Source organism: Podarcis gaigeae (genome assembly GCF_964106915.1).
Source record: "Podarcis gaigeae genome assembly, chromosome: 2".
NCBI lineage: Eukaryota > Metazoa > Chordata > Lepidosauria > Squamata > Lacertidae > Podarcis > Podarcis gaigeae.
The window spans coordinates 111,327,826-111,350,089 of NC_139679.1; the positions used below are offsets into that span (position 1 = coordinate 111,327,826).

The 22,264-nt window shown below is 43.2% G+C and overlaps 1 protein-coding gene and 1 long non-coding RNA gene across 4 annotated transcripts; both read right to left on the reverse strand.

Annotated features, from left to right (window-relative positions):
• Window positions 1-1,592: 1,592 nt before the first annotated feature.
• Window positions 1,593-21,969, reverse strand: LOC310837402 (vomeronasal type-2 receptor 26-like). 3 transcript variants are annotated; one of them, XM_083723959.1, is made up of 5 exons: window positions 21,526-21,969; window positions 9,254-9,545; window positions 6,495-6,722; window positions 4,119-4,245; window positions 1,593-2,837 (listed from the first exon to the last, which is right to left on the reverse strand). In XM_083723959.1, exons 1-5 carry the CDS (start codon window positions 21,534-21,536, stop codon window positions 1,933-1,935), a joined length of 1,563 nt encoding a protein of 520 aa, XP_083580085.1. In that variant the 5' UTR covers window positions 21,537-21,969; the 3' UTR covers window positions 1,593-1,932. The 3 variants fall into 3 exon arrangements, with proteins under 3 accessions (XP_083580085.1, XP_083580084.1, XP_083580083.1); XM_083723958.1 differs by lacking the exon at window positions 21,526-21,969 and adding an exon at window positions 10,991-11,338; XM_083723957.1 differs by lacking the exon at window positions 21,526-21,969 and having other exon boundaries at window positions 7,698-9,390.
• LOC310838268 lies at window positions 14,438-16,687 on the reverse strand. Its single transcript, XR_014560872.1, has 3 exons — window positions 16,565-16,687; window positions 15,721-15,847; window positions 14,438-14,575 (listed from the first exon to the last, which is right to left on the reverse strand). It is a non-coding gene; the product is annotated as an uncharacterized lncRNA (long non-coding RNA).
• Window positions 21,970-22,264: the final 295 nt, after the last annotated feature.

A 22,264-nucleotide genomic window follows, 5' to 3' on the forward strand; every position in this document is an offset into this window, starting at 1 on the left:
CCCAACATGTCAAAAGAGTGTTTGGGCAACTCAGAAAAGACAATTCAGCTTACATTGCCAACCTTTGCAACTGACAGCCTTGTAAATATTCCTGAATCATATTTTTCTGCGCATGTCATGATTTACCTGTACAACCCATTTCAGTGACATTTCTGTGACAATTATATGGGTGGCCCTATGGACACCGACAAGCGTTCAAAATCTTTGACACACATGTGATTGGGGTTCTTCTTTTTCGAGGCGAGAAATCTCTTTTGCAGCAGATCAACAAATGATCAAGGCTTTCAGATATGCTTGGTTGCAAAACTTCGGTTTTCTTTTCCTTCTTCTCTGACTGTCTAGAGAGCCTCTTAAGGGACTGTGAGCCCATTTGAAATCAAGGGAGATTGTAATTTATTTTTGCTTACAATATTGTATGTTGCTTCGAGCTGCTGTGGCAAAAAAAGTGACCAATAAATTTAATAAATTGTTGTTGTTGTTGTTGTTAGTAGCTTTTCTCACAGAGTGACCCATTAAAAGCAAAATAAAAAGCTAAAAACACAACTGTAGAGACAATGGCAGGACTTACAGAGCTTGCCTTACTCAAAGAGGCCACAATGCAACCCTTCAAATTAAGGGCCAAAAGTCTGAGTAAAGAGAAAAGTCACTGTATGATGTCTAGGATGGTGCCAGACCATCCACAAGGAGAGCATTTCACAAGCAGGGGGCCACCACTGGTTTTGGGGTTGCCACCCTCCAAACATCCTATGGAGGTGCACATGCTGGGCCCTGATTGTGTTTGCAGGGTCTGGATTGGTTCATGCAAGCAAAGGTGGTACTTGAGGTAGTGGGGTCCTGAGCTACATAAGGCTTTAATAGGTCAAAAGTGGCATTTGAATTGAACCTGGAAACTAATTGATAGCTAGTGCAGTGTTCAGACTGCCCTACCCAAGTCAACAACTTGGTGTCAGGAATGAGCCAGCTCCAAGTGGAACTTTACAGCCAGCTGCAGAATATGGGCAAGAACAGAGAGGTTTAGATTTGACACAAGCTGAGCATAGGCCAGAGCTGCCAGCATCGACTCCCTCTGATCTTGGATGGCTGGTTGCCAAGGGAACAACTGAGAGCGGGCTGGAACACAGCCAAAGCTTTCAGGAAGCTCAAACAGGTACATACAGACACAGAGACAGTCTTGCAGAACAGGAAGAGATTGGAGCTGATCCAATAAGTCCGAAGAGTTGGTGAATGGGAGGACTGTTGGACAGGAAGCAAAACAAGAGACATAAGGGGTGAAGGTTCAATATCTTCTGTAGGAACTTGAAGGAGTCTTCAGAAGGGTCATGTTGAGTGATAATGTCGGCAGCTTTGTTAGAGCCGTCCAGAGCTATCTGTTTGTTTTTGCAATAAATCCTCCTTTTTAATACCTACGCTTACTTTGTTATCAAGCCGGGACCTGGACTCCTGACACAACCTGAAGCGTCTGTAATCCATGGTATGACTGTATTTTATTGATGAAAAAGCAGTTTAATGTATTTCCTGCAGATGTGTCGATCTTAACACAGTGTGCATCTTTAAGTAAAAATAAATTTAACTAATTTACCCCAGTCGGTGCCTGTAAACCTGAAATCTGTAATTCAATATGATGTGGAAGAAGAAAAGTATTTGAACTATAAATTGTAGCACTTTCAGGTAATATTCCTCCTTATCTACTTCACTTTATACAAGGTGGTTAGGATCCCAACCACCCACCTATACCTCACTAAAATAATAAATCAGCTTAGCAGAAATCAGCAAGCCATCTGCTGTCTGCTTTGGTAATGTAACATTTCTTATGCTGGGCTGGGTGGGGGTTGGCTTCCCATGTGAGTAAGTAAAAACGTTAACCATCTATCTGAGCGTTTTCACACCCCAGTCTTCGAGAGGGTTTCACTCCCCTCTTGCTTTATCTCAACCTTAATCTTTGCTTTTCAACATCAGGTGCTCTTTTGTATTCAAATCAGGCCTCAAGACAATGATGTAGCATTTGGGAAGGAAGATGCAGCCCAGGAGCCCAGCACTGGAAGCCAAGATGGAGAAGATCTGCACAGCCACCATGTATTTCCCCTTGGTGCTCAAGTAAGTTGGCACAAAGGAGACCCAAACACTGCAAAACACCAGCATGCTGAAGGTGATAAACTTGGCTTCATTGAAACCCCCAGGGAGCTTCCTGGCAAGGAAAGCCACAGTAAAAGAGATGGCTGCCAGAAGGCCCATGTAGCCAAGGGCAGAGTAGAACATAATGATGGACCCTTCATTGCACTGCAGAATTGTCTGTGTGACTTGGGAATCCATGTCTAGTTCTGGGAAGGGGGGATACATTCCGATCCAGGCAATGCAGATGACCAACTGAATGAAAGTACCCAAAAGGACAATACCATTTGCCAAACTCTTTCCCACCCACTTCCTGATGCTGTTCCCTGGTTTTGTGGCCATGAATGCCAACAACACGGTAGTCGTTTTTGCCAACACAGAAGAGACGGCGACCGAGAAGATGATGCTGAAGATGGTTTGGCGGAGAAGACAGGTGACTTGTTGAGGCTCGCCGATGAACAGAAGGCAAGAAAGAAAGGAAAGCAGGAGAGAAGCAAGGAGGATGTAAGTGAGGTTTCGGTTGTTGGCTTTAACTAGTGCAGTGCTTTGGTACTTAATGAAGATGCCCAAAATGAAACCTGTGGCTAAACACAAGAGTAGGGCAAAGAAAGCCAAGGTAATCCCCAGGGGTTCTTCATAGGAGAGGAAGACTATAGTCTTGGGGAAGCACTGATCCCTCTCATTGTTTGAGTACTGATCTTCTAGACACGCAAGGCAGTGATCTGCATCTGAAAGAAAGAAAGAAAAATTCAATACCCCAACATCAAATATTTTCCTTGTTAAAACATTCCTTGCAAAAATGTAGCATTTTCTTTTTGTAACAGTTTTATTCAATATTCTCTCTCTTGTTGCAGTTCCTAATGAACCTTTCTCACGGATACAGATCTAGGGAATCAGGAATCATAGGATCATAGCTGAAGTGCAGGGGAAATAGTTACTTATCAGATAATGGACTGGTGTTGAGCTGGATACGGTCAAGACTTATGCTTTAGAGTGGCTGGGAAAACCCAGCTAGATGGGTGGGGCATAAATAGTAAATGATGATGATGATGATGATGTCAGAGCTGAAACAAGGACTACTTGAACCATATGTTTTGACAGCCCGGTCCTGTGATGCACTTTGTTGTGGAAGTCAAAGTTAAATAGTACTAGAAGCCAGGCCTTTATACCATTGCAATATTGTGGGTAGCAGTGCTGCACCACAACTCATGAGAAAAGCATGCTGGGGTTGGGACAAGAGATTTGGTTATGAGAAATGACTGAGGCATCTTTCCAAACTGATGGAAAACTGTGACCGTAAAACACGAGTACCATGGATCATGGTCAATTCATACATACACACATCATTTTATGTGTATGCTGCCTTTCCATAGTTAAAACCGTGATCAAGGCAACATGTAGCACATTACATAATTTCAAACGTTAAGAAAGATAGTCGTTAACAATAAAGAAAACGCATCAAAATGTACCCAAGCAATCTGAACAATTTCCACATTAAATCATAGTAGGATCTAAAAATAAAGACACAAGAAATTGATATCAATGATGGCAACAAGCGATACCTCAACCCTAGAGCCTGTTCAGCAGCCTCAGCTTTTGTAGCTGGAGTCAGTCCAGGCCCGGCCAGGCCAGGTGGGAAAAGGCCTGCAAGGCAGGGAGAAGGTCATCCAGGCCTCACAGCCAACATGGTCTCAGGAAGCCGGATGACTAAAAGTGGTGGTTTAGCAAAGGTTCCCTGCAAGCACCTACAGCAGTAGAGGAATAAGGCTGAACTTGAGCCCATTTGGGTCTCTACTCCTAAGCAGTGCATCCGACAGATGATTGCCCTGAAATTGTTTCACCAGAACTGAAATTTTAAAGCTAACTGTTCTGTGGAAATCTGCATCTTGAACTTTTGGATCTGGATTTTGCAAAGCCGACTGCTGTACTTTCTACTTGGCAAACATTTCTTTTCAGGCCTAGCATTACTACGTTCACACTGAAGCTGCTGCTCCCTCAAAGCCGTTTACCTGTGTGAGTAGAAATGGCTCCTTCCATGCATGGGACACATTTATAGCAGCAAACGGGCTTTGTTTCTGGCACCACCTTGTGGGACCCAGGATGGCAACTTTCTGTACAAGTAGAACAAGGCTTGGTCTGAAGGGAACAAGAAAACAAAGAGTGCTTGAGGAGGTTCTGCTTTGTCTGAGGAAATTAAGAAATTTTGGATAGTAGTACATGAAGAACGGACACAGGTGGAGCTGTGGATTAAATCACAGAGCCTAGGACTTGCCAATCAGAAGGTCGGCGGTTCGACAGGGTGAGCTCCCGTTGCTTGGTCTCTGCTTCTGCCAACCTAGCAGTTCAAAAGCACATCAAAGTGCAAGTAGATAAATAGGTACCGCTCCGGCGGGAAGGTAAACGGCGTTTCCGTGTGCCGCTCTGGTTCACCAGAAGCGGCTTAGTCATGCTGGCCCCATGACCCAGAAGCTGTCTGCTGGCTCCCTCGGCCAGTAAAGCAAGATGAGCGCTGCAACCCCAGAGTTATCTGCGACTGGACCTAATGGTCAGGGGTCCCTTTACCTTTACCTTACGCGAAGAACTAAAGAAGATGTTGAAAATATCAATAACAAGAAAACCCAGAGACATATCTCCTTGGATTGATAGATGAAGAGATCCCACGGGGGGGGGGGGGAGAGATATTTTTTTCTATATGCAAGTACAGCTGCTAGAATAGTGATTGCTGCTAGGTGGAAGTCACAAACTATACCCACAAAGGAGGAATGGATTTGTAAACTAAATGAATATTTAATTTTGGCAAAATTAACTGCTGTAATAAGAAATCAGTCGAATCAAAAATTAAAAAAGGAGTGGAAATGTTTTGATGAATATATGGCAAAATATTGCCCCCCAAAAGATACGCTAATATGCCTAGATTAAAATGTACTGGATGGAAGAAAAATTAGTAAGGAAAGATAATAAGAATATATAGATGATTTGAGAAGGTTGTAGAATGCAAAGATTATTGTAAATTGTTTAATGTGGAGGAAATTGCGTGGGGGGCGGAGGGAAGTGGGAGGAAGGAGAAAAGAATAATATGATGGACTGAAGAAATAGAAATGTAAATGTATGGGGGGATGGGGAGGAAATGGTGTTGGCTTTGGTACATCTATATTGTAAAGTAATATGTGAAAAAAAATTTAAAAAGGGGGGGGGGAGACACCAAAAAGAGAGAGAATAAATCATCCTATTCTGATGGTCCTGTGTCTTGTCTGAGTTGAATCTTACTCTCTCCTGTGATTGAAGAACAAGGCCTATCCAAGCCATTTTGCTGTCATGAAGAACTGGACATAAGAATACAAGAACAGCAGGCTGGATCAGGTCAATGGTCCATCTCGTGCAGCATCCTTCTTCCCAAAGAGGCCAACCAGATGCCTGTGGGAAACCAGCAAGCAGGACCTAAACACAGGAGCATCTTTCCCTCCTGTAGCTTCCAGCAACAGATACCCAGAAGCATTGTTGCCTCTACCAACCATGGAGGCACAACATCCATTGATGGAACAAACTTGCTCCACTCCATGACACATGCTTGACTGGCAGCTGAATTTTGCCTCATTGTTTGTTGTGGAACAGCATTTTCCCCCACACCTGAGGGCAGAAGAGTAGCCTAGAGCACTGTGGAACACATAGCTCTTTCCTCCATCACCTCTACACCACCCAGTACTTGTTAGCACCCAGTGAATGGATCAACTGTCTCATTTTGCTCAATAGTAGAGCTGGCACTGTCAGAGCACTTCCCCCAGAGTGTTACAAGTTTAGGTGGACTCTAGTCTGCAAAATCTTAGCTGGCAATTTATTTGCTGATGTTCAAGATGCTGTAAAGTGGTTCTTCTAATCTTATATGCAGAACTTATGACACAGTATTTTCACCCCTATATTGCAAAATGAGAGGCTGAGAGACAGTGATTTGAATGAGACCACTGACAGAGTTCGTTGTTAATTTTCTTATTAGTGTTAATTTTTCTGATTAATTTATTAATCACCTTCTAGACTCTAGAGAATCATCTCAAGGCGATGTGCAGTTAAAACAAAGCTAAAACAATACAGACTTATGGCAAAGACCAATTTGTCATCTGGGAAAGCTTGTCAGAACCAAAATGTCTTCAGTTGCTTCCAGAAAATGCAGAGCTTGACAGGAACGCCATTCCACAAGGACAGCCACATTCAAAGTCCTGCTCCAGAGCAGGTTTCTGACATCTTTGCAACTCGCAGGAGAAACTTTCTCACAGATTGCAAGGATCTCATGGATCAATAAGGGATAAAAGGATGATTGTTCGGTTTGGTTCACAGGTCCACACTTAGCTACTACATTACACCAGCTTGCAAAATGCGAATACATTCCCCACCTTATTAAACCAGATGTGCCACACGATGGTCTCCTCATGAATAGTCAGCTTTGGGCCTGAAGAGGCTTGGGTCTCCAGCTTCCCCACTTTCACTCTTATGGCGGTTTCGTTAGGAAACGTGACCAAATTCACAATATCACAGTCAGCTACCAGCTCCCTATCTTCATCAAAATATACTTCGTCCATGGTCGTACTGTTGAAGCGGATCCTTCTCAGAAAAGGGTGAAGCTAGAGGAGCAATAATTTCAAGATGGGTAATTAAACTGTTTTATTTCTTTCTTTTCATTTATGAATCACTTGCCATGAAGCATCCCAGTGCAATTAACTATTTGGAAGTCCAAAATCTGGAGGAAACATTGGATGAGGGGATTTTCTGAAGCACGTGTAATTGAAAAATTTATTAATGTGTAAAATTAATAAAATCTGTTTAAAATAACAAGATGATGCAGTAGTGATGTGTGTGACTAGGGAGGAAGTGGGTGGAACCCTTAATTGGTAGCACCGTCATTCCTAGGAAATGGATTGTTTGTTCTCTCGCTGTGATCATTAAAGTTTCGAACTGGTAAGAAGACTCCTTTCCCTTTGTTCTTCTTATCTACTGCCAAAGGGGGGAGGAAGCTGATTCCCTGAAGCCTGACACCTCCCTATTGGGTTACAACCTAATAGATCAAAGAGTCTTGTGCCATAGATCAGAGTGTTTGCTCAGGTAGCTCAAGAGTGGGCAGGATGTGACCGACTTCCCGGGAGCTACATGCCAATGGTAGGCAGGCAGGTCCATAATAAAAGTGAGTGAGTGGGAAGGTAGAGTCCCGCCACACACTCTCGCACCACTCACAGTCAGATACTCAACATTCACATTCACACATATGGATGTATATACACAACACACATACTGAACACACCTACAATTTCTAGTTCAGTATTGCTGGATCTAAGTGGCAGTGGATCGTCAAAATCTCTTTCCCATCACATCCTTGTCTGGATCATTTTTAAGAGGTGATGCCAAAGCTTCAGCTTGTCGCCTTCTGCATGCAAAACATGTGCCCTTCCAGTCCAATGCAGCCCCTCAGTAGTGGGACAGTGAGCAGCATCACATTGCTTAAAGGGTTCCCAGAACCCAAGTAGAAGAAAATGGTGCATGACAACAACAAACACGGGCTATCCATTTCAGCTGTCATTTCAATGGCTCTCACTCTTTCTCACCTGCCATGCCTCTATGTTCAGAAGATCCAGTCTGTCTTCTTCTGTGGTCATCATGCGGCTAGACACAGATGTGATCAGAGCATGGAAAGCATGTGCCACAGTGTACACAGCATTGTACACATTGTAGCTCTCAGCAGACATACCGTTCCCAAGCCAAGATGTTGGAATGCTTTCCAGCTTTCCTCTCCCCAGGCATCTTTTCCAGGTTTTCCGTGACCATCTCTGATTGGAATCAGAGCAGTCAAACGTGTCGGACCAAATACGATCCAGGAAATGGCCATCTTGAGTCAAGAAAAGGCCCTGGGATTTTGTCCGCTGGTTTGTTTGGATGACAAAAGACAAAGCTCCATGGAAGAATTTGACATCCCAGTATTGAAAAGATGTGCTTAAGGTGAAGCCCCACAGAGCTGTGGAGATCCAAACTTTCCCTATAGGAGCACTGAATTTTCTTTCAGTTCTGCTTAGGACATGAGGCAACAGAAACATTGAGTCAGAATCACCATAATAAATGATCACATTGGCTTTTCTTTGCAGAATGTGTGCTCGGAAATTGTTGAACGCTCTTCTTGGAATACGAATGTTAATAGAATATACTATTGGAATCTTGTATGTGAAGGCTACACAGATGCCATTCTCAATGAATGCTACCTTCATGGTTCTCACAAAGTGATCTCCACCATCATTATCTGGAGCAAATAGACCAACCCATATCCACCTGAAACGCAGGAGCAACTGAACTATCCCCATGTATTGTGAAGTTTCTTTGGGGCTCATCCAGTAGGAAGAGGAGAACTGGGTGTTATCACTCAGAATATGGTTGACAAAACCGTAAGTGAGCTAGAAGGAAAGCAATAAATCCTTAACATTCAATATAATGTGGACATTTGTTAGCCGAAAAATGGTTTCCACTGAAGAATGCAATGTTCCAAACATCTACTCACTCTAAGTTCTGTGGACTTTGATTGGACTTACTCCCAGGTAAGTGAGCTTGGGGTGGCGGCAACCTGATTGACCTGCTTTTGAATCATTGTACATTTGACTTCCACAATCTTATGCGTGGTTTGCACACACCAGCACTATGGCAACATTGTTTTGCAGGCCCCGTGCACAACATAACTCGCTTCCTATTTCCATTAGCAGCCAAGGATGGAGGAATTTTGAGTAGCATTGCATCCTGTCCCATCTTTTCTCAACCTCACACTATTCACATTTCCTATAGTGCTCTGAAGTGGCCTGATGCATCATCAGTATGGATTATCGTAGGAAATTCCAGTAGCAGTCTCCACCTAAATTTCCCCAAATGCCCACACAATGCAGTGTGCTGCTGAACTAGGGGATTGCAGGAAATCTAAATGCTGGCTCCAACCCACTCATTCTGGTGTTCTCAGTAGCACCACCATTACTGCTCACCACCAGCTAAGCCCATCAGTACCACAGCTTATTGTGGAGGGGGATACTACACCAATGAATTTCTCAACCAAGGAGCTGGCCCTGAGAAAAAGACTCCCTTTGTATCTCTATACATGTGTGGCATGGTTGGCAACCTGTCTCCATACCTGAGGAACCTTGTAAACACCTAGCATGGTTGCCATCTGGAAAAAGGTTTCAAAGTCCCCTCCTTGAATAACAGCCAGGAGTTTTCCTTGCCTCCCACACTTGAAATTAGGGACCATCCAATGTCTGGTAGAGAACAGGTCTATGGTGGCTTCATAGGCTCTCCTGACACTGAAACAGTTTTCATAGATGCTGTAGCCAAGGGTGATATTGGGTAAGAGCTCAGGGTTTTCGTTGATCTCATTAATGGCAAAAAGGATAGCCAGGGCATGCTGGTAGTTTATCTCCACTATCCTGGAATGAAAAGCAAATGTCATATCAACTGCTAAAATGGTATGTTCCAGTCCTGCTCTCCCCCCAGCCCCCCAAAATGCCAGTGACTATGAGTGACCTACTTGGAAGGAAGACCTGTAAACAAGTCTATCCCACTAGTTTAAAAATGTATGAAGCAGACCTGAGCTTTGTCTTGTAGATGTCTCATAGCAAGAAAGAGAAAAAACCTGCCCTGGCTAGGTTAGGGTTTATTTCTTTCTTTCTCTTCCCCCAATTGAATCTTGATTTTTTAAAAAAAATATACATTTATACAACATTTATACAACACTCTCTGTTTTTGTTTGTAACAAAAAGAGAAAATGGTGCCAAGTGAAGCAAAGATACTTTGTATATCTCACAATACACATGACACTACAATTTATGAAAAAAGAAAAAGAAAGAAGAAAGAATAAAATAAAATAAAATAAAGAAGAAGAAAAAGTAGTTGAGGTTCTAAAAAAGACTTCCAAACATTCTCATTGTACATTATTTGTTAAGTACACTTTTACCTCACATTTACTTATTTCTTCTGTTTTTTCACTATATACCTTTAGGTGCCAGGCAAAAATGTTCCTTTTCAACCAGGCCTGCCTGACTTGATCTACATCCTATACCCTTTTGACAAATGCTGGCTCTTTTTTTTTTTGGGGGGGGTGTTATTGGTTGTTGGTTTTGTTTTGATTTGATGTATTTGATATTTTATGTGAACCGCCCTGAGACCTTTGGGTATAGGGTGGTATAGAAATAATAATAATACTACTCAGAAAAGTGACTTTTTAAAAAGTCACTTTTTTCTCAGTCATCATATACTACAACAGTGGGACAATGGGTTGCAGCATAAAGTCAGTTAAAATTAACCAAGTCAGGGGGAAAACTGATTTAGCGTGCCAGCTAAATTTAGGGTTCACCAATGTAGACTTCACAAAGCATCAGATGTTAGGAAGCTGATATATACTGAATCAGAGCATTACTCCATCCAGTTCAGTGTAATCAACACTGACGTAGTTGCTCTCCTAGATTTCAAGAGGGCTAGCTCCTGGAGATGCTGGGGACCGAAGCTGGGGCATTCTGCATGCAAGGCAGACGCTGTTCTACTCAGCACATCCCTGTTCAAGAGTTCCTGCAGGAAAAGGGCACCTCAGGAAACATGGACTAGTACTTTGAAGCAGCTTCTTCTAAATCTCAGCAAACAGCAAAGAAGGGAAAGCGATTTGGCAAGAGTAGGTGTTGAAAAACTGCATCTGTGCCCAGAAAACTGGGACCATTGGGGCAGCCGCCATTCATAGTTATGAGTGAGTTGGTTGCTACCCAAGGCACCTTACAAAAAATATTCTGAAATTGAGGACCTGGGAGTCTGCAGCTCATGTTAGAATCCTGCAGGGGAGACCAGAACTAGCTGAGAAAAAGCAAAAGCTCGCAACACTTACGGGAGGAAGTCATAGACAGGGTCAGATGTGAAAGCATGTGTTGGATAGATAGCTGTCCTCAGCGGTGTAACTCCAGTAATGAAGTAATCGCCTGGTCTGTAATAATTATTTGGAGACATTCGTAGGCTTGAGATATCTGCATCTACACTCATCACTAACCCAAAATGCAAATGAAACAATAACAGCGGCAGCATCATTTTAGGCCCAAGCATACAGTAGATACCCCCCTTCAACTGACTTTATTATAGCAATAAATTTGTTGAGAGATCTGCCAAGAAAGAAATACAACCGCCTACAAGCCTCATCCTGTGTCTCACTTCAAAGTCTGTCATCTAAGCTAATGAGGATGCAGTCAAACATCAGACTCACAGACCACCTCTGCTTATCCAAGTCCTCATCCTTATTAGCCATATATATATATCTATCCAAATCTGGTGGAAGAAATGATTGATAATTTGGGGTTTGAATTATTTTTATTTATTGATAATGCTCAAAAGTGACCTCTGGAAAAATGCTGTGGAATTCTGGTCACAGGGACACAAATCAATCACAATGATTTTGATAATTGCAGGGGATGTATAATCACCTCTTTGCATGCTCTCTCTGAGGCAAAGGCACAGGTGCGCGGCAGGGGGAAACATGTTTGCAAAAGTTCACTCAAGTCATGTCATGCTTTCCTATGGGACAATTGGAAGGGCACTGAACTTGAACCATGTTTAGTGGAGCTGTGGGCGACCATCAGTTGACCATACGTGTCATCTTGTATTTTGCCTAAGGCAGAAAAATGCCTTTGGATAACCCTGGGAAGCAGTTTCCTTCGTCACCACTGGCTCCTGAAAAAGAAGGTTGTCAGTGTGCACCAAGGTGTCCCGTGCCTGCACAATATAAGAAGTTTAATTGTTATTGTCCTTAGAGAAAGGAGCTGAAAAAACCAAGAGAAAGTATAACTACAGAGTCTAAATTGTGAGAACGACGTGTGAGACTGTGTTGAATCTTTACTGCTTCCATTGTGCAGGTGTTAAGAGACAATTCTGAACATAGAATTTACATTTGAGGGTGGAGGATAAATAAATGTGAAGAACTTCGCCCCTTTTCTTTTAAATTGAAGGCTTTTATCTGTCAAAATTGTTACTATATTTATAAAGCACCAGTGCTATAGATGAGAGTTTACAGCGTAGTATCACTGCCACACAAAAAACAGGTCCCTCCTTTCAGGACCTTCCAGTCTAATTTGAATGGACTGAAAATCTCTGTCTGTTTGGATTGAATGGTACTGATTTGGACATTAACACAGTAGCAAGAAGATGATCAGAATCCCCCTTCGGATCTTGAAGTATGGGTCCCCCCAACAAAATTCAAAATTTGGCTTTGTAATTCGGAATTTATGTGATGTGATTTAATTTGATGTGATTGGCCAGTTGATAAAAAATATTTTTTTTAAAAAAATATCTCTATCTGTCTATATTCCTTGTAGGAGGAATAGAGAATTTCTGTAATTTTTAGGAAGTGCAAAAACTACAACACTTAATGTGGAGTGCTTACAAGGTGATAAAGACCCCCCCACCACCACCACTTATAGAACAGAGCTGGTAGGCAGAGATCAGCAGCCTGGCTGCTGTTGAATCTAAACCTCTTTTTTAATGCCCCCAAAACCAGCAGTTCCAGAGAGCCAGTGTGGTGTTGTGGTTAAGAGCGGTGGACTTGTAATCTGGTGAACTGGGTTCACTTCCCTGCTCCTTCACATGCAGCTGCTGAGTGACCTTGTGCTAGTCACACTTCTCTGAAGTCTCTCAGCCTCACGCATCTCACAGGGTGTTTGTTGTGGGGGAGGAAGGGAAAGGAGATTGTGAGCCGCTTTGAGACTCCTTAGGGTAGTGATAAAGCGGGATATCAACTCCAAACTCCTCCTCCTCCTCTTCTTCTCCTTCTCCTTCTTCTTCTCCTTCATCATCATCATCATGACATGGCATGTACTCAGAGACATTCCTTCGAAGGAAGATGGCTACTCCATGATAATAAGAATAATAATAAAAGTTTTGAAAAAGTCTGAAAGTCTACATACACACACATAGTTCTGAAATTTAGCTGAGTAATACATTTGACACAACAATCTTTCAGAATGTATTGGAAAATTTATACAGAAAGGTTTATTGTTTTGTGAACATTCAATTGTAAGATAAAACATATGTGAAGGGACTTGACATGAAGTCAAAATTGAAGAAAAGATTTTGTAAGATAAAAGGGGGAAAATATTTACTTTCCTTATTATCAATTTTTTTCGGGGGGTGTCTTTACATATGTGTGTTTGGAAGGAAATAAGATGGTAAATAACAAATAACAAACTAAATATTGATGTATGTAATTTTTATTTCTCAATTATATTTAGTGGTTGTATGGTTGTAATGTTTTTTGTAACATAAAATCATTCAATAAAATTATTATTATTATTTTAAAAAAGACACAACATTAATCTTTCCTTCTCATCATTAAGTGTGACTTTGTATTCAAATCAGGCCTGAGGACAATGATGTAGCATTTGGGAAGGAAGATGCAACCCAGGAGCCCACCACTGGAAGCCAAGATGGAGAAGATCTGCACAGCCACCATGTATTTCCCCTTGGTGCTCAAGTAACTTGGCACAAAGGAGACCCAAACACTGCAAAACACCAACATGCTGAAGGTGATAAACTTGGCTTCGTTGAAACTGCCAGGGAGCTTCCTGGTGAGGAAAGCAACCGTAAAAGAGATGGCAGCCAGAAGGCCCATGTAGCCAAGGGCAGAGTTAAACATGGTGACAGACCCTTCATTGCACTGCAGAATTGTCTGTGTGACTTGGGAATCCATGTCCAGTTCTGGGAAAGGGGGAGATATTCCGATCCAGGCAATGCAGATTCCAAACTGAAAGACAGAACTAAAGAGGACAATACCATTTGCCAAACTCTTTCCCACCCACTTGCTGATTCTGGTCCCTGGTTTTGTGGCTATGAATGCCAAAACCACAGTCTTTGCCAGCACAGAAGAGACGGCGACTGAGAAGATGATGCTGAAGATGGTTTAACGTAGAAGGTAGGTGACCTTTTGAGGCTGGCCGATGAAAAGAAAGGAGGACAAAAAGGAAAGCAGGAGAGAAACAAGGAGGGTATAGGTGAGGTTTCAATTGTTGGCTAATCCCCTCTGCAGGGGCTGCTGTGGCTCAAAATTTTATGTCTCTATTTTAAAAAAAGAAGAAATTGATGGCCATTTTGGTTTTGCAGTGCAAGTCAATTGGCTTTTCAGGAGATTTGTATTTACTGAATCACAATCTGGATTTGAATCCAGTGCACGTCAGATCAGGTCTGGAATGAATCAGGTGTGATCCAGATTTACAAGTCATGACTGCAAATCAAAGTGGGGTTAAGTCTATGCACAGTTTTTCTGCCATTGCCATTTTGTGATTAGCAGTGTAGCACCACTGAAACAACTCATGACAAATCTTGAGATTTCTTTCCAAATGTCTCTTTTTAGACCTAGCATGATTACCGGTACATTCACAGTGAATCTGCTCTTCATCCCTCAGAGCCTGCTGTTCCTTCAAAGCTGTTTTACCTGAGGGGCCACTAGGGGCACATCGGAAGATGGCTGACCATAACATCTCTCCGACCCACACAAGGTAATTAGGAGGCTGTGATGGGAGTAAATAGCCTCCCTACTCCCCCAAGGTTGTGGGGGGGGCTGCCCTTGCCTGCTGTGCCCTACACCCCCCCCCCGAATTTGTGGGGATGGGGGCACTAGGCAGAAAGCCCTCCTGTGGATTTCGGCACTCCTGGACGCTGTCTCTGATCCATGCCTCTAGCTGCAATAACTTCAAAAGAAACAATTAGGAGGAAGTGAATTGCACATATTTCAAGGAAGGAGGGGGAGTAAAGACTGCTAACGGAAGAGATCTCTGATAAACAAGACGGGTCGGGGGAATAAGAATAAATCATGAGAAGATCACCAAGGCTCGGTATGGCAAAGGGACTGGATGGGAGAGGGGGGAAAACTTTCCTTTCTTTCCTCTATGTGATTAACCAAGAACCCCCCCTCCCCCCACACACAAGTCAGAAATGCCGTTTTAATGACTTATGCTGTGGATTTATGACTGTGTGGAGATTATTTTCTAACCAAAGCATGTTTCAAGAAGATCGTGGAAAATATAAGAGCTTTGGAATGACGCAGTTAAAAATACCGTCGCCATGTTGGCAAGTTCTGTCGGAGGACTTAAGTCTGGGAGGAGGAACAGAGCTGTTTTTATATTGTGGGTGAGACTCCTCAGAGGGACTTAAGAGCGACAGATTTGAGAGAATGATGGAAAGAGCGATGTTATTTATGAAAGTGATGATATATGGAAACCATCTTGATATGAGGATTGGACGAACAGAAAAATTCACACAGGATAATAATTGGTGTTTATCTGCTTAAGGAAATTATCAGAAGAGATCATAAAGAAAAAAAGAAAAAATATATACAAATAAGATGAGATGTGGAAACAGCAAGATAAGACTGGATAGAATTATGAACATTATTTAGACTGATTTGGATATTAACGCAGTAGCAAGAAGTTGATCGGAATCCCCCTTCGGAACTTGAAATATGGGTCCCCTCAACAAAAATTTAAAATTCGGCTTTGTAATTTGGAATATATGTGATGTGATTTGATTTGATTGGTCGGCTAATAAAAATTATTTAAAAAAACAACAAAGCTGTTTTACCTGTGTGACTAGATATGGCTCCTTCTAGGCATGGGCCGCATTTATAGCAGCAAATTTGCTGTCCTTCTAGCACCACTTTGCTGGATCCAGGCTGGCAGATTTCTGAACATGTGGAATGGGGCCTTGTCTAAAGGGCATCAAGAAAACAAACAGTCTTTTAGGAGCTCTTGCATTCTCTTTAGGTACTATACCATTATGCTCTGATGGGTCTGTGTCTTAGAAAACTGAAATCCCCCTTTGCTTCCTGAAGCAAATAATGGACCAGAGCAACTGGATCAGGTTCCTCATTCTTGCCTTAAAAGAAGAAGAGGAGTTTGGATTTGATATCCTGCTTTATCACTACCCGAAGGAGTCTCAAAGCGGCTAACATTCTCCTTTCCCTTCCTCCCCCACAACAAACACTCTGTGAGGTGAGTGGGGCTGAGAGACTTCAGAGAAGTGTGACTGGCCCAAGGTCACCCAGCAGCTGCATGTGGAGGAGCGGGGAAGCGAACCCGGTTCACCAGATTACGAGTCCACCGCTCTTAACCACTATACCACACTGGCTATATCCAGTGCTTTTTTCTTTTTAAAAACATGTTTAGGGGTACTCTCATTTTCCTACTCACATTGAAATACTGCTTCTCAATGAGACCAAACTTAGATTCACAAAATGTTTAGGGGTATGTATACCCCTGCGTACCCCCAGTAATCATACAGCATTATTATATTTAAATAACAAATGTGAGGTTGCAGCTGAGACCAGCTTTTACATTTACTTTTAATTTGAAATGTACATCTTCCAGCTCTCAGATTGTGTTCCCAGCTACTACAGGACAGCACAAAACACAAATACACTCCCCACCTGGTTGAACCATTTGGGCCACACAGTGGCCTCTTCGTCGATGGTCATCTCTACACCTGAGGACTCCTGGGTCTCCAACTTCCCCACTTTCACTCTTACAGCAGTTTGGTTAGGAAATGTGACCAAATTCACAATACGAACATGAATTTGACCAAACTGTGGGAGGCAGTGGAAGACAGGAGGGCCTGGCATGCTCTGGTCCAGGGGGTCACGAAGAGTCACGACTAAACAACTAAACAACTAAACAACAACAAAACTAGAGATTAGACAATGGAAGTTAAGCTATCTCCATCCAGATAGCACTGCAGCTGGGACACCAGCTGAAGCTAATAGAAGCTGGTGGAAGGCACTCTGCACCACCAAGGTCCCTTCAGCCTCATGCAACCACAATGGACCCAGAAGTACCTCCAAGCTATGGAGCTACTCCTTCAGGTGGAGTGTAACCGCATCCAGAACAGGCCACATCCCATCAATCCAATCTAGGGAATTACCCACTAACAGTGCGTCAGTCTCGTCTGGATTAAGCATCAACTTATTGGTTCTCATCCAGTTAGATGCTAAGCAAGACCTTGATCTACCATTTCCTCTGTCACACCTGCAGATGTAAAGTAGTGTGTCATCAACACATTGCTGACAAAGTGCTCCCAAACCTCTGATGACCCCAGAGCCGTCTTTCCCCTACGGCTTAGTGGTTGTTGCGCCAGGGCGTCGGCTTCTCAGGGGCACCCCAGCGAGTGGGGGAGCTGCGCGGCTTTGCCAGCGGCCTCCCCTTTCCCTGCATGCCTGCCAGCTGCACCCCATCAACCATATGGTTGGTGGGCGTGCGGTTTGCCTCCCAAGCCTCTGCAGGGATTGCTCTCCTGCAGCGGCATGGGGGAGAGTTGCGCAACCCCCCCCAATGGCTGGCAGTGTGCAGCTTCACCCCCCTTACTATCCTTGGTAATTTGCACCCCGGCACCGCATCTGCTAAAGACAGCCCTGGATGGCCTCATTCAGTGGTTTCACTTTCATTTTGCGCAGCATGAGGGATCAACTTGAACCCTGTGGAACCCCACATTGGAGGCTCCACAGGGCCACACACAGGGCCAAAAATACGCCCCAAGCACCATCCTCTGAAAATGACCATCTAGGTAGGACCTGAACAACCACAGAGCAGTGCTGCCCCTCAGCAACTTGGACAGCTGCTCCATCAGAACACATTTGGTATTGAAAGCCATTGAGAGATCAAGAATAATTAACTGGGACATGCTCCTCCCTCTCTCCCCCAGTAGAAGTCATCATACAGGCCAATCAAGGCAGTTTCTATACCAAAACCAGGCCTGGGACTATTCAGTCCTAGACCATTGTTTGAGAAACACCGGGTTAACTTTTCAATTCTCATGCAAACCAGACACCCTCTTTTAAAAGCTCCTTTGACCTCGAGAGCTGAGCACCTTCCAGAATCTGGCACATCAAGGGTGAAGAAGGACCACAAAGAAAAATAAAGAGGACCTACATATATTGTATCAAAAAGGGAATTCACATATTTATGAAAGAAGTCTGGAGGGTCAAAGTTACTAACACCTCCAATAAACATTAGTCCAAGTTTTCTGTCCTGTCAATTGTTTAGTTAGAAAGCATGACATAGCTCAGGCTGAACTTGCAGATGTTTTCTTCTGCTGTGCACCTGCGCAGGTACCCTCAGAGAAAGTGTACCCTCAGAGAAGGTGATTATACGTCCCCTGCAATTATCAAAATCATTGTGATTGATTTTGTGTTCCTGTGATCAAAATTCAACAGGGTTTTTCCATAGGTGACTTTGGAGGTCAATACTACTACTACTACCACCACCACCACCAAGGAACCAAGAATCACTGATAACGTCTTGCTCCAAAATTGGAAAGAAAGCAACATGAATATATTTAGTGGGCTAGTAAGGATGAGGGCTGCGATTTAGACCAACAGACATGGTCTGACAGTCTGATGTTTCATTACATCACAACTCCTTTAACACAGACTTGGCATCTTCCTCTGCAAAGTCAAGCATAAGATGAGGCTTGCAAGGCGATTCTGTTTCTCTTTGCAGATTGGAGGGTGCCTCTAGCTTGCTTGTTTCTGCCGAAAATGACTCTGCTGCTACTGCTATTGCTTCATTTGCACTTGGGGTTAGCAATGAACAGACCCAGAGATCTCTCGAGCCTACGAATGTCTCCAAATAATTATTACAGACCAGGAGACTACATTATTAGTGGAGTAATACCTGTGAGGACAGCTGTGTACCCGACACATGCTTTCAGGTCTAACCCTGTCCACGACTTCTTCCCGTAAGTGTGGTTTGCTCTTAAGCTTTTGAGTGCCCTCAGCCAATTCTGATCTTCCATTCAACTGCCCATCCCTGTAAGCTGCTTTGAGGTCTGTGCTAATAGGGAACTCATTCTCTGAGTTTAGATTCTTATATAGAGAAAACAACACCATTTAGACATAATGGAAGGTTTCATTTGGCTTGGGTGAATCCCGACATTTGGAAAAACACATTTTATTTTATTTTTTAAAAAAGGAAAGCTTAGTGGACACAGAATGCAGGCAGAGTGCTGTTGGTAAAACTGTTGGAGGGATTGACTGGCATATCTGGGAAAGGGGCATGACTGGCTGGCTACAATCCTGATCAGAAGGACTCTACACGACAACACATTGGAAAAGAAGTCACAGAGAGTTACTTGATTACAGTGTTCTTGGAAATAGGGTTGAGTGAACCTGACAATTTCGGTTTCTCCTTTTTCCATTTATAAATTTGGTTCTCCACATTCCCCCCTCTGTTTAATACAATTTCTCTCCCATCTGCACTTGGAAGTAAACCTCACTGTGACTGTTTACTTGGAAGTAAGTTCCTTTGTGTTCAGTAGGATTTAATCAGTTGTACTGATTTATAGGGGACGCAGGTGGCGCTGTGGGTTAAAGCCTCAGCGCCTAGGACTTGCCGATCGAAAGGTCGGCGGTTCGAATCCCTGCGGCGGGGTGCGCTCCCGCTGCTCGGTCCCAGCGCCTGCCAACCTAGCAGTTCAAAAGCACCTCTGGGTGCAAGTAGATAAATAGGGACCGCTTACCAGCGGGAAGGTAAACGGCGTTTCCGTGTGCGGCTCTGGCTCGCCAGAGCAGCGATGTCACGCTGGCCACGTGACCCGGAAGTGTCTCCGGACAGCGCTGGCCCCTGGCCTCTTGAGTGAGATGGGCACACAACCCCAGAGTCTGTCAAGACTGGCCCGTACGGGCAGGGGTACCTTTACCTTTACCTTTACTGATTTATAGAGATAAATATTGGGAGAAAAATCCAGGTATAAAATGAGCACAAAACAACCCATAAATTGCTAGATATTAATCATACAATGCAGAAATTACCATCTTTTCCATCTTATCTATAAATCCCTTTAAACACCTTAGTGTGAAATCATATATAGATTGAACTTGATAGATGCTTGTAGGTATCAATTTATTAATAGTTTATTAATAGTTAATTAACTCTTTCCTGGCTTGCCATGTTTTGCGGGGAAGGCAGAGGGAAGCATTCTCTAAAGGACTGTTCTTTTTATAAATGTCCCAAATACAGCATTTCTTTAGTATTTGAAGAAGTGGAGAAGTATCTTAAAGTTTCAGGGAAACTGATATAGCTCCAATTAGCCACACTACCAATATATATATATATATATAAAGAGATCTGTCTTTTTCTTGTATATATAGATGGTTGCATATTACTTGCCTGTTGGTTGAAACTTTAATCAGAGATATAACTAAGTCATGGAGAATTATAGAACAATATATATTTCTCCTTCCTCTACTGGTATTATGAAACACCACAGGAGCTGACAGTTATGATTATATGAAACATTCCAATTGTTTTTCATTCCAGACTGTTGGAAAGGAACTACCAGCATGCCCTAGCTATCCTTTTTGCCATTAATGAGATCAACGAAAACCCCGAGCTCTTACCCAATATCACCCTTGGCTACAGCATCTATGAAAACTGTTTCAGTGTCAGGAGAGCCTATGAAGCCACCATAGACCTGTTCTCTACCGGACATTGGATGGTCCCTAATTTCAAGTGTGGGAGGCAAGGAAAGCTCCTGGCTGTTATTCAAGGAGGGGGCTTTGAAACCTTTTTCCAGATGGCAACCATGCTAGATGTTTACAAGGTCCCTCAGGTATGGACATAACAGGCATGCACAGATATTGAAGGATGGTTTTCTCCTCAGGGTCAGCATGAGAGAGATCTCTCATCACAGCAAAACCACATGAGTTCTGGCACTGGGCATCAGTGGATGGCAGCAGCAGCATTGCTGTGAGCCCCAGGGTAGATTGGAGCTGCCATTTACATTTCTTGCTATACTCTGAAATGCCCCTAAGCTTGTAATGTTCCAGGGCATTTAAGTGGAAGCTGCCATTTTAGTTTCCAACAATGCCTACAATGCCTCTTCCACCTATAATCAATAAAGTTTTGGTCTGATTTGACCCAAATGCAAGTGGTCATGTTTCATTTTTTCATGGTGCTAGATGATATATTTTTTGGGGGGTGGGGGGTGGGGATGCCTGGCCACACAAATACAGAAATTGCTAAAGGAGGGCTGAACCTGCTATGGGGCTTTGGAATGCCAGCTGATTGTTCAAGAGTGGGTGTGGGGTTAGAAAACCTGTGGGGTGTGTGTGTGTGTGTGTGTGTGTGTTAGCATCCATGGAAAAGATTGTGTCTGACTGGCTGGAACCCTGAACGCAGAAACAGGCTGCATTGCAAGTGACCAATCAACATGCCCTCCCCAAGTAGCATCTAACCAAGTGAAATGGGAGAATTCTTATTGTTATTTGCTTCTCCACTTTATTTCCTCAAAAACCTGGGACCAGTTTTCCTACAAGATTGCCACACCCCATGCATCCCCGCTGGACCCCTTTGATTGGCAGAACTGAACTTTATTTGTACAGGTGCCACATAATACCTGGCTTGCATCTGTAAGAACTTGATTGTTCAGTGTGGCAGCAAGAAAAATGGAGCCAAACGAGTTCGGTTTGGGAAAGTTTGTCCAGAGCACAGATGCAAGGATGTACTCCAGAAACAGCTCTGCAAAAGTAGTCAAGCATAGGATGATTGGAAAGAAATGTCAATAATTTGGTATCCACTTAGCTGGGAGAAGGTTCAACTGAACTCAGTGTGACATGTATAAGGTTGTACAGCTAAGCAGAAGCTGTTTTAGGCTGGCAATGTATGAGCATTATTTCCCACACTAAACATTGATTCCTTTTCTTACTAGCTCACTTATGGCTTTGTCAACAATATTCTGAATGATAAATCCCAGTTTCCCTCTTCCTACTGGATGAGCCCAAAGGAAACTCAACAGTACATGGGAATAGTGAAAATGCTCCTCCATTTCAGGTGGATGTGGGTCGGTCTCATTTCTCCGAAGCATGATGGTGGAGATTGGTTTTTGAGAACCATGAAGACAATATTCTTTGCAAACGGCATTTGTGTAGCCTTCACAGATAGGATTCAACAACTAATTGCTGCTGGAGTTCATGTTTTACGCAGAAAACCTTCCTATTTGGAAGCACACCTTACACAGAGAAAAGCTAACGTGATCATTTACTTTGGGGATCCTGACTCCATGTGTCTGTTGCCTGTCATACTGAACAGGATTGAAGAAGGAAAACGGACCCCTGTAGGGAAAGTTTGGGTCTCCA

Coding starts and splice junctions, on each gene's coding strand:
- LOC310837402 (XM_083723957.1), bottom strand. CDS start 8,471: ATGAGCCCCAAAGAAACTTCACAATACATGGGGATAGTTCAGTTGCTC. Junction 4,246..6,494: donor GGCACATCTGGTTTAATAAG/GTGGGGAATGTA, acceptor TGTTCCCTTCAG/ACCAAGCCTTGTTCTACTTG. Junction 2,838..4,118: donor AGCCATTTCTACTCACACAG/GTAAACGGCTTT, acceptor TCTTTCTTTCAG/ATGCAGATCACTGCCTTGCG.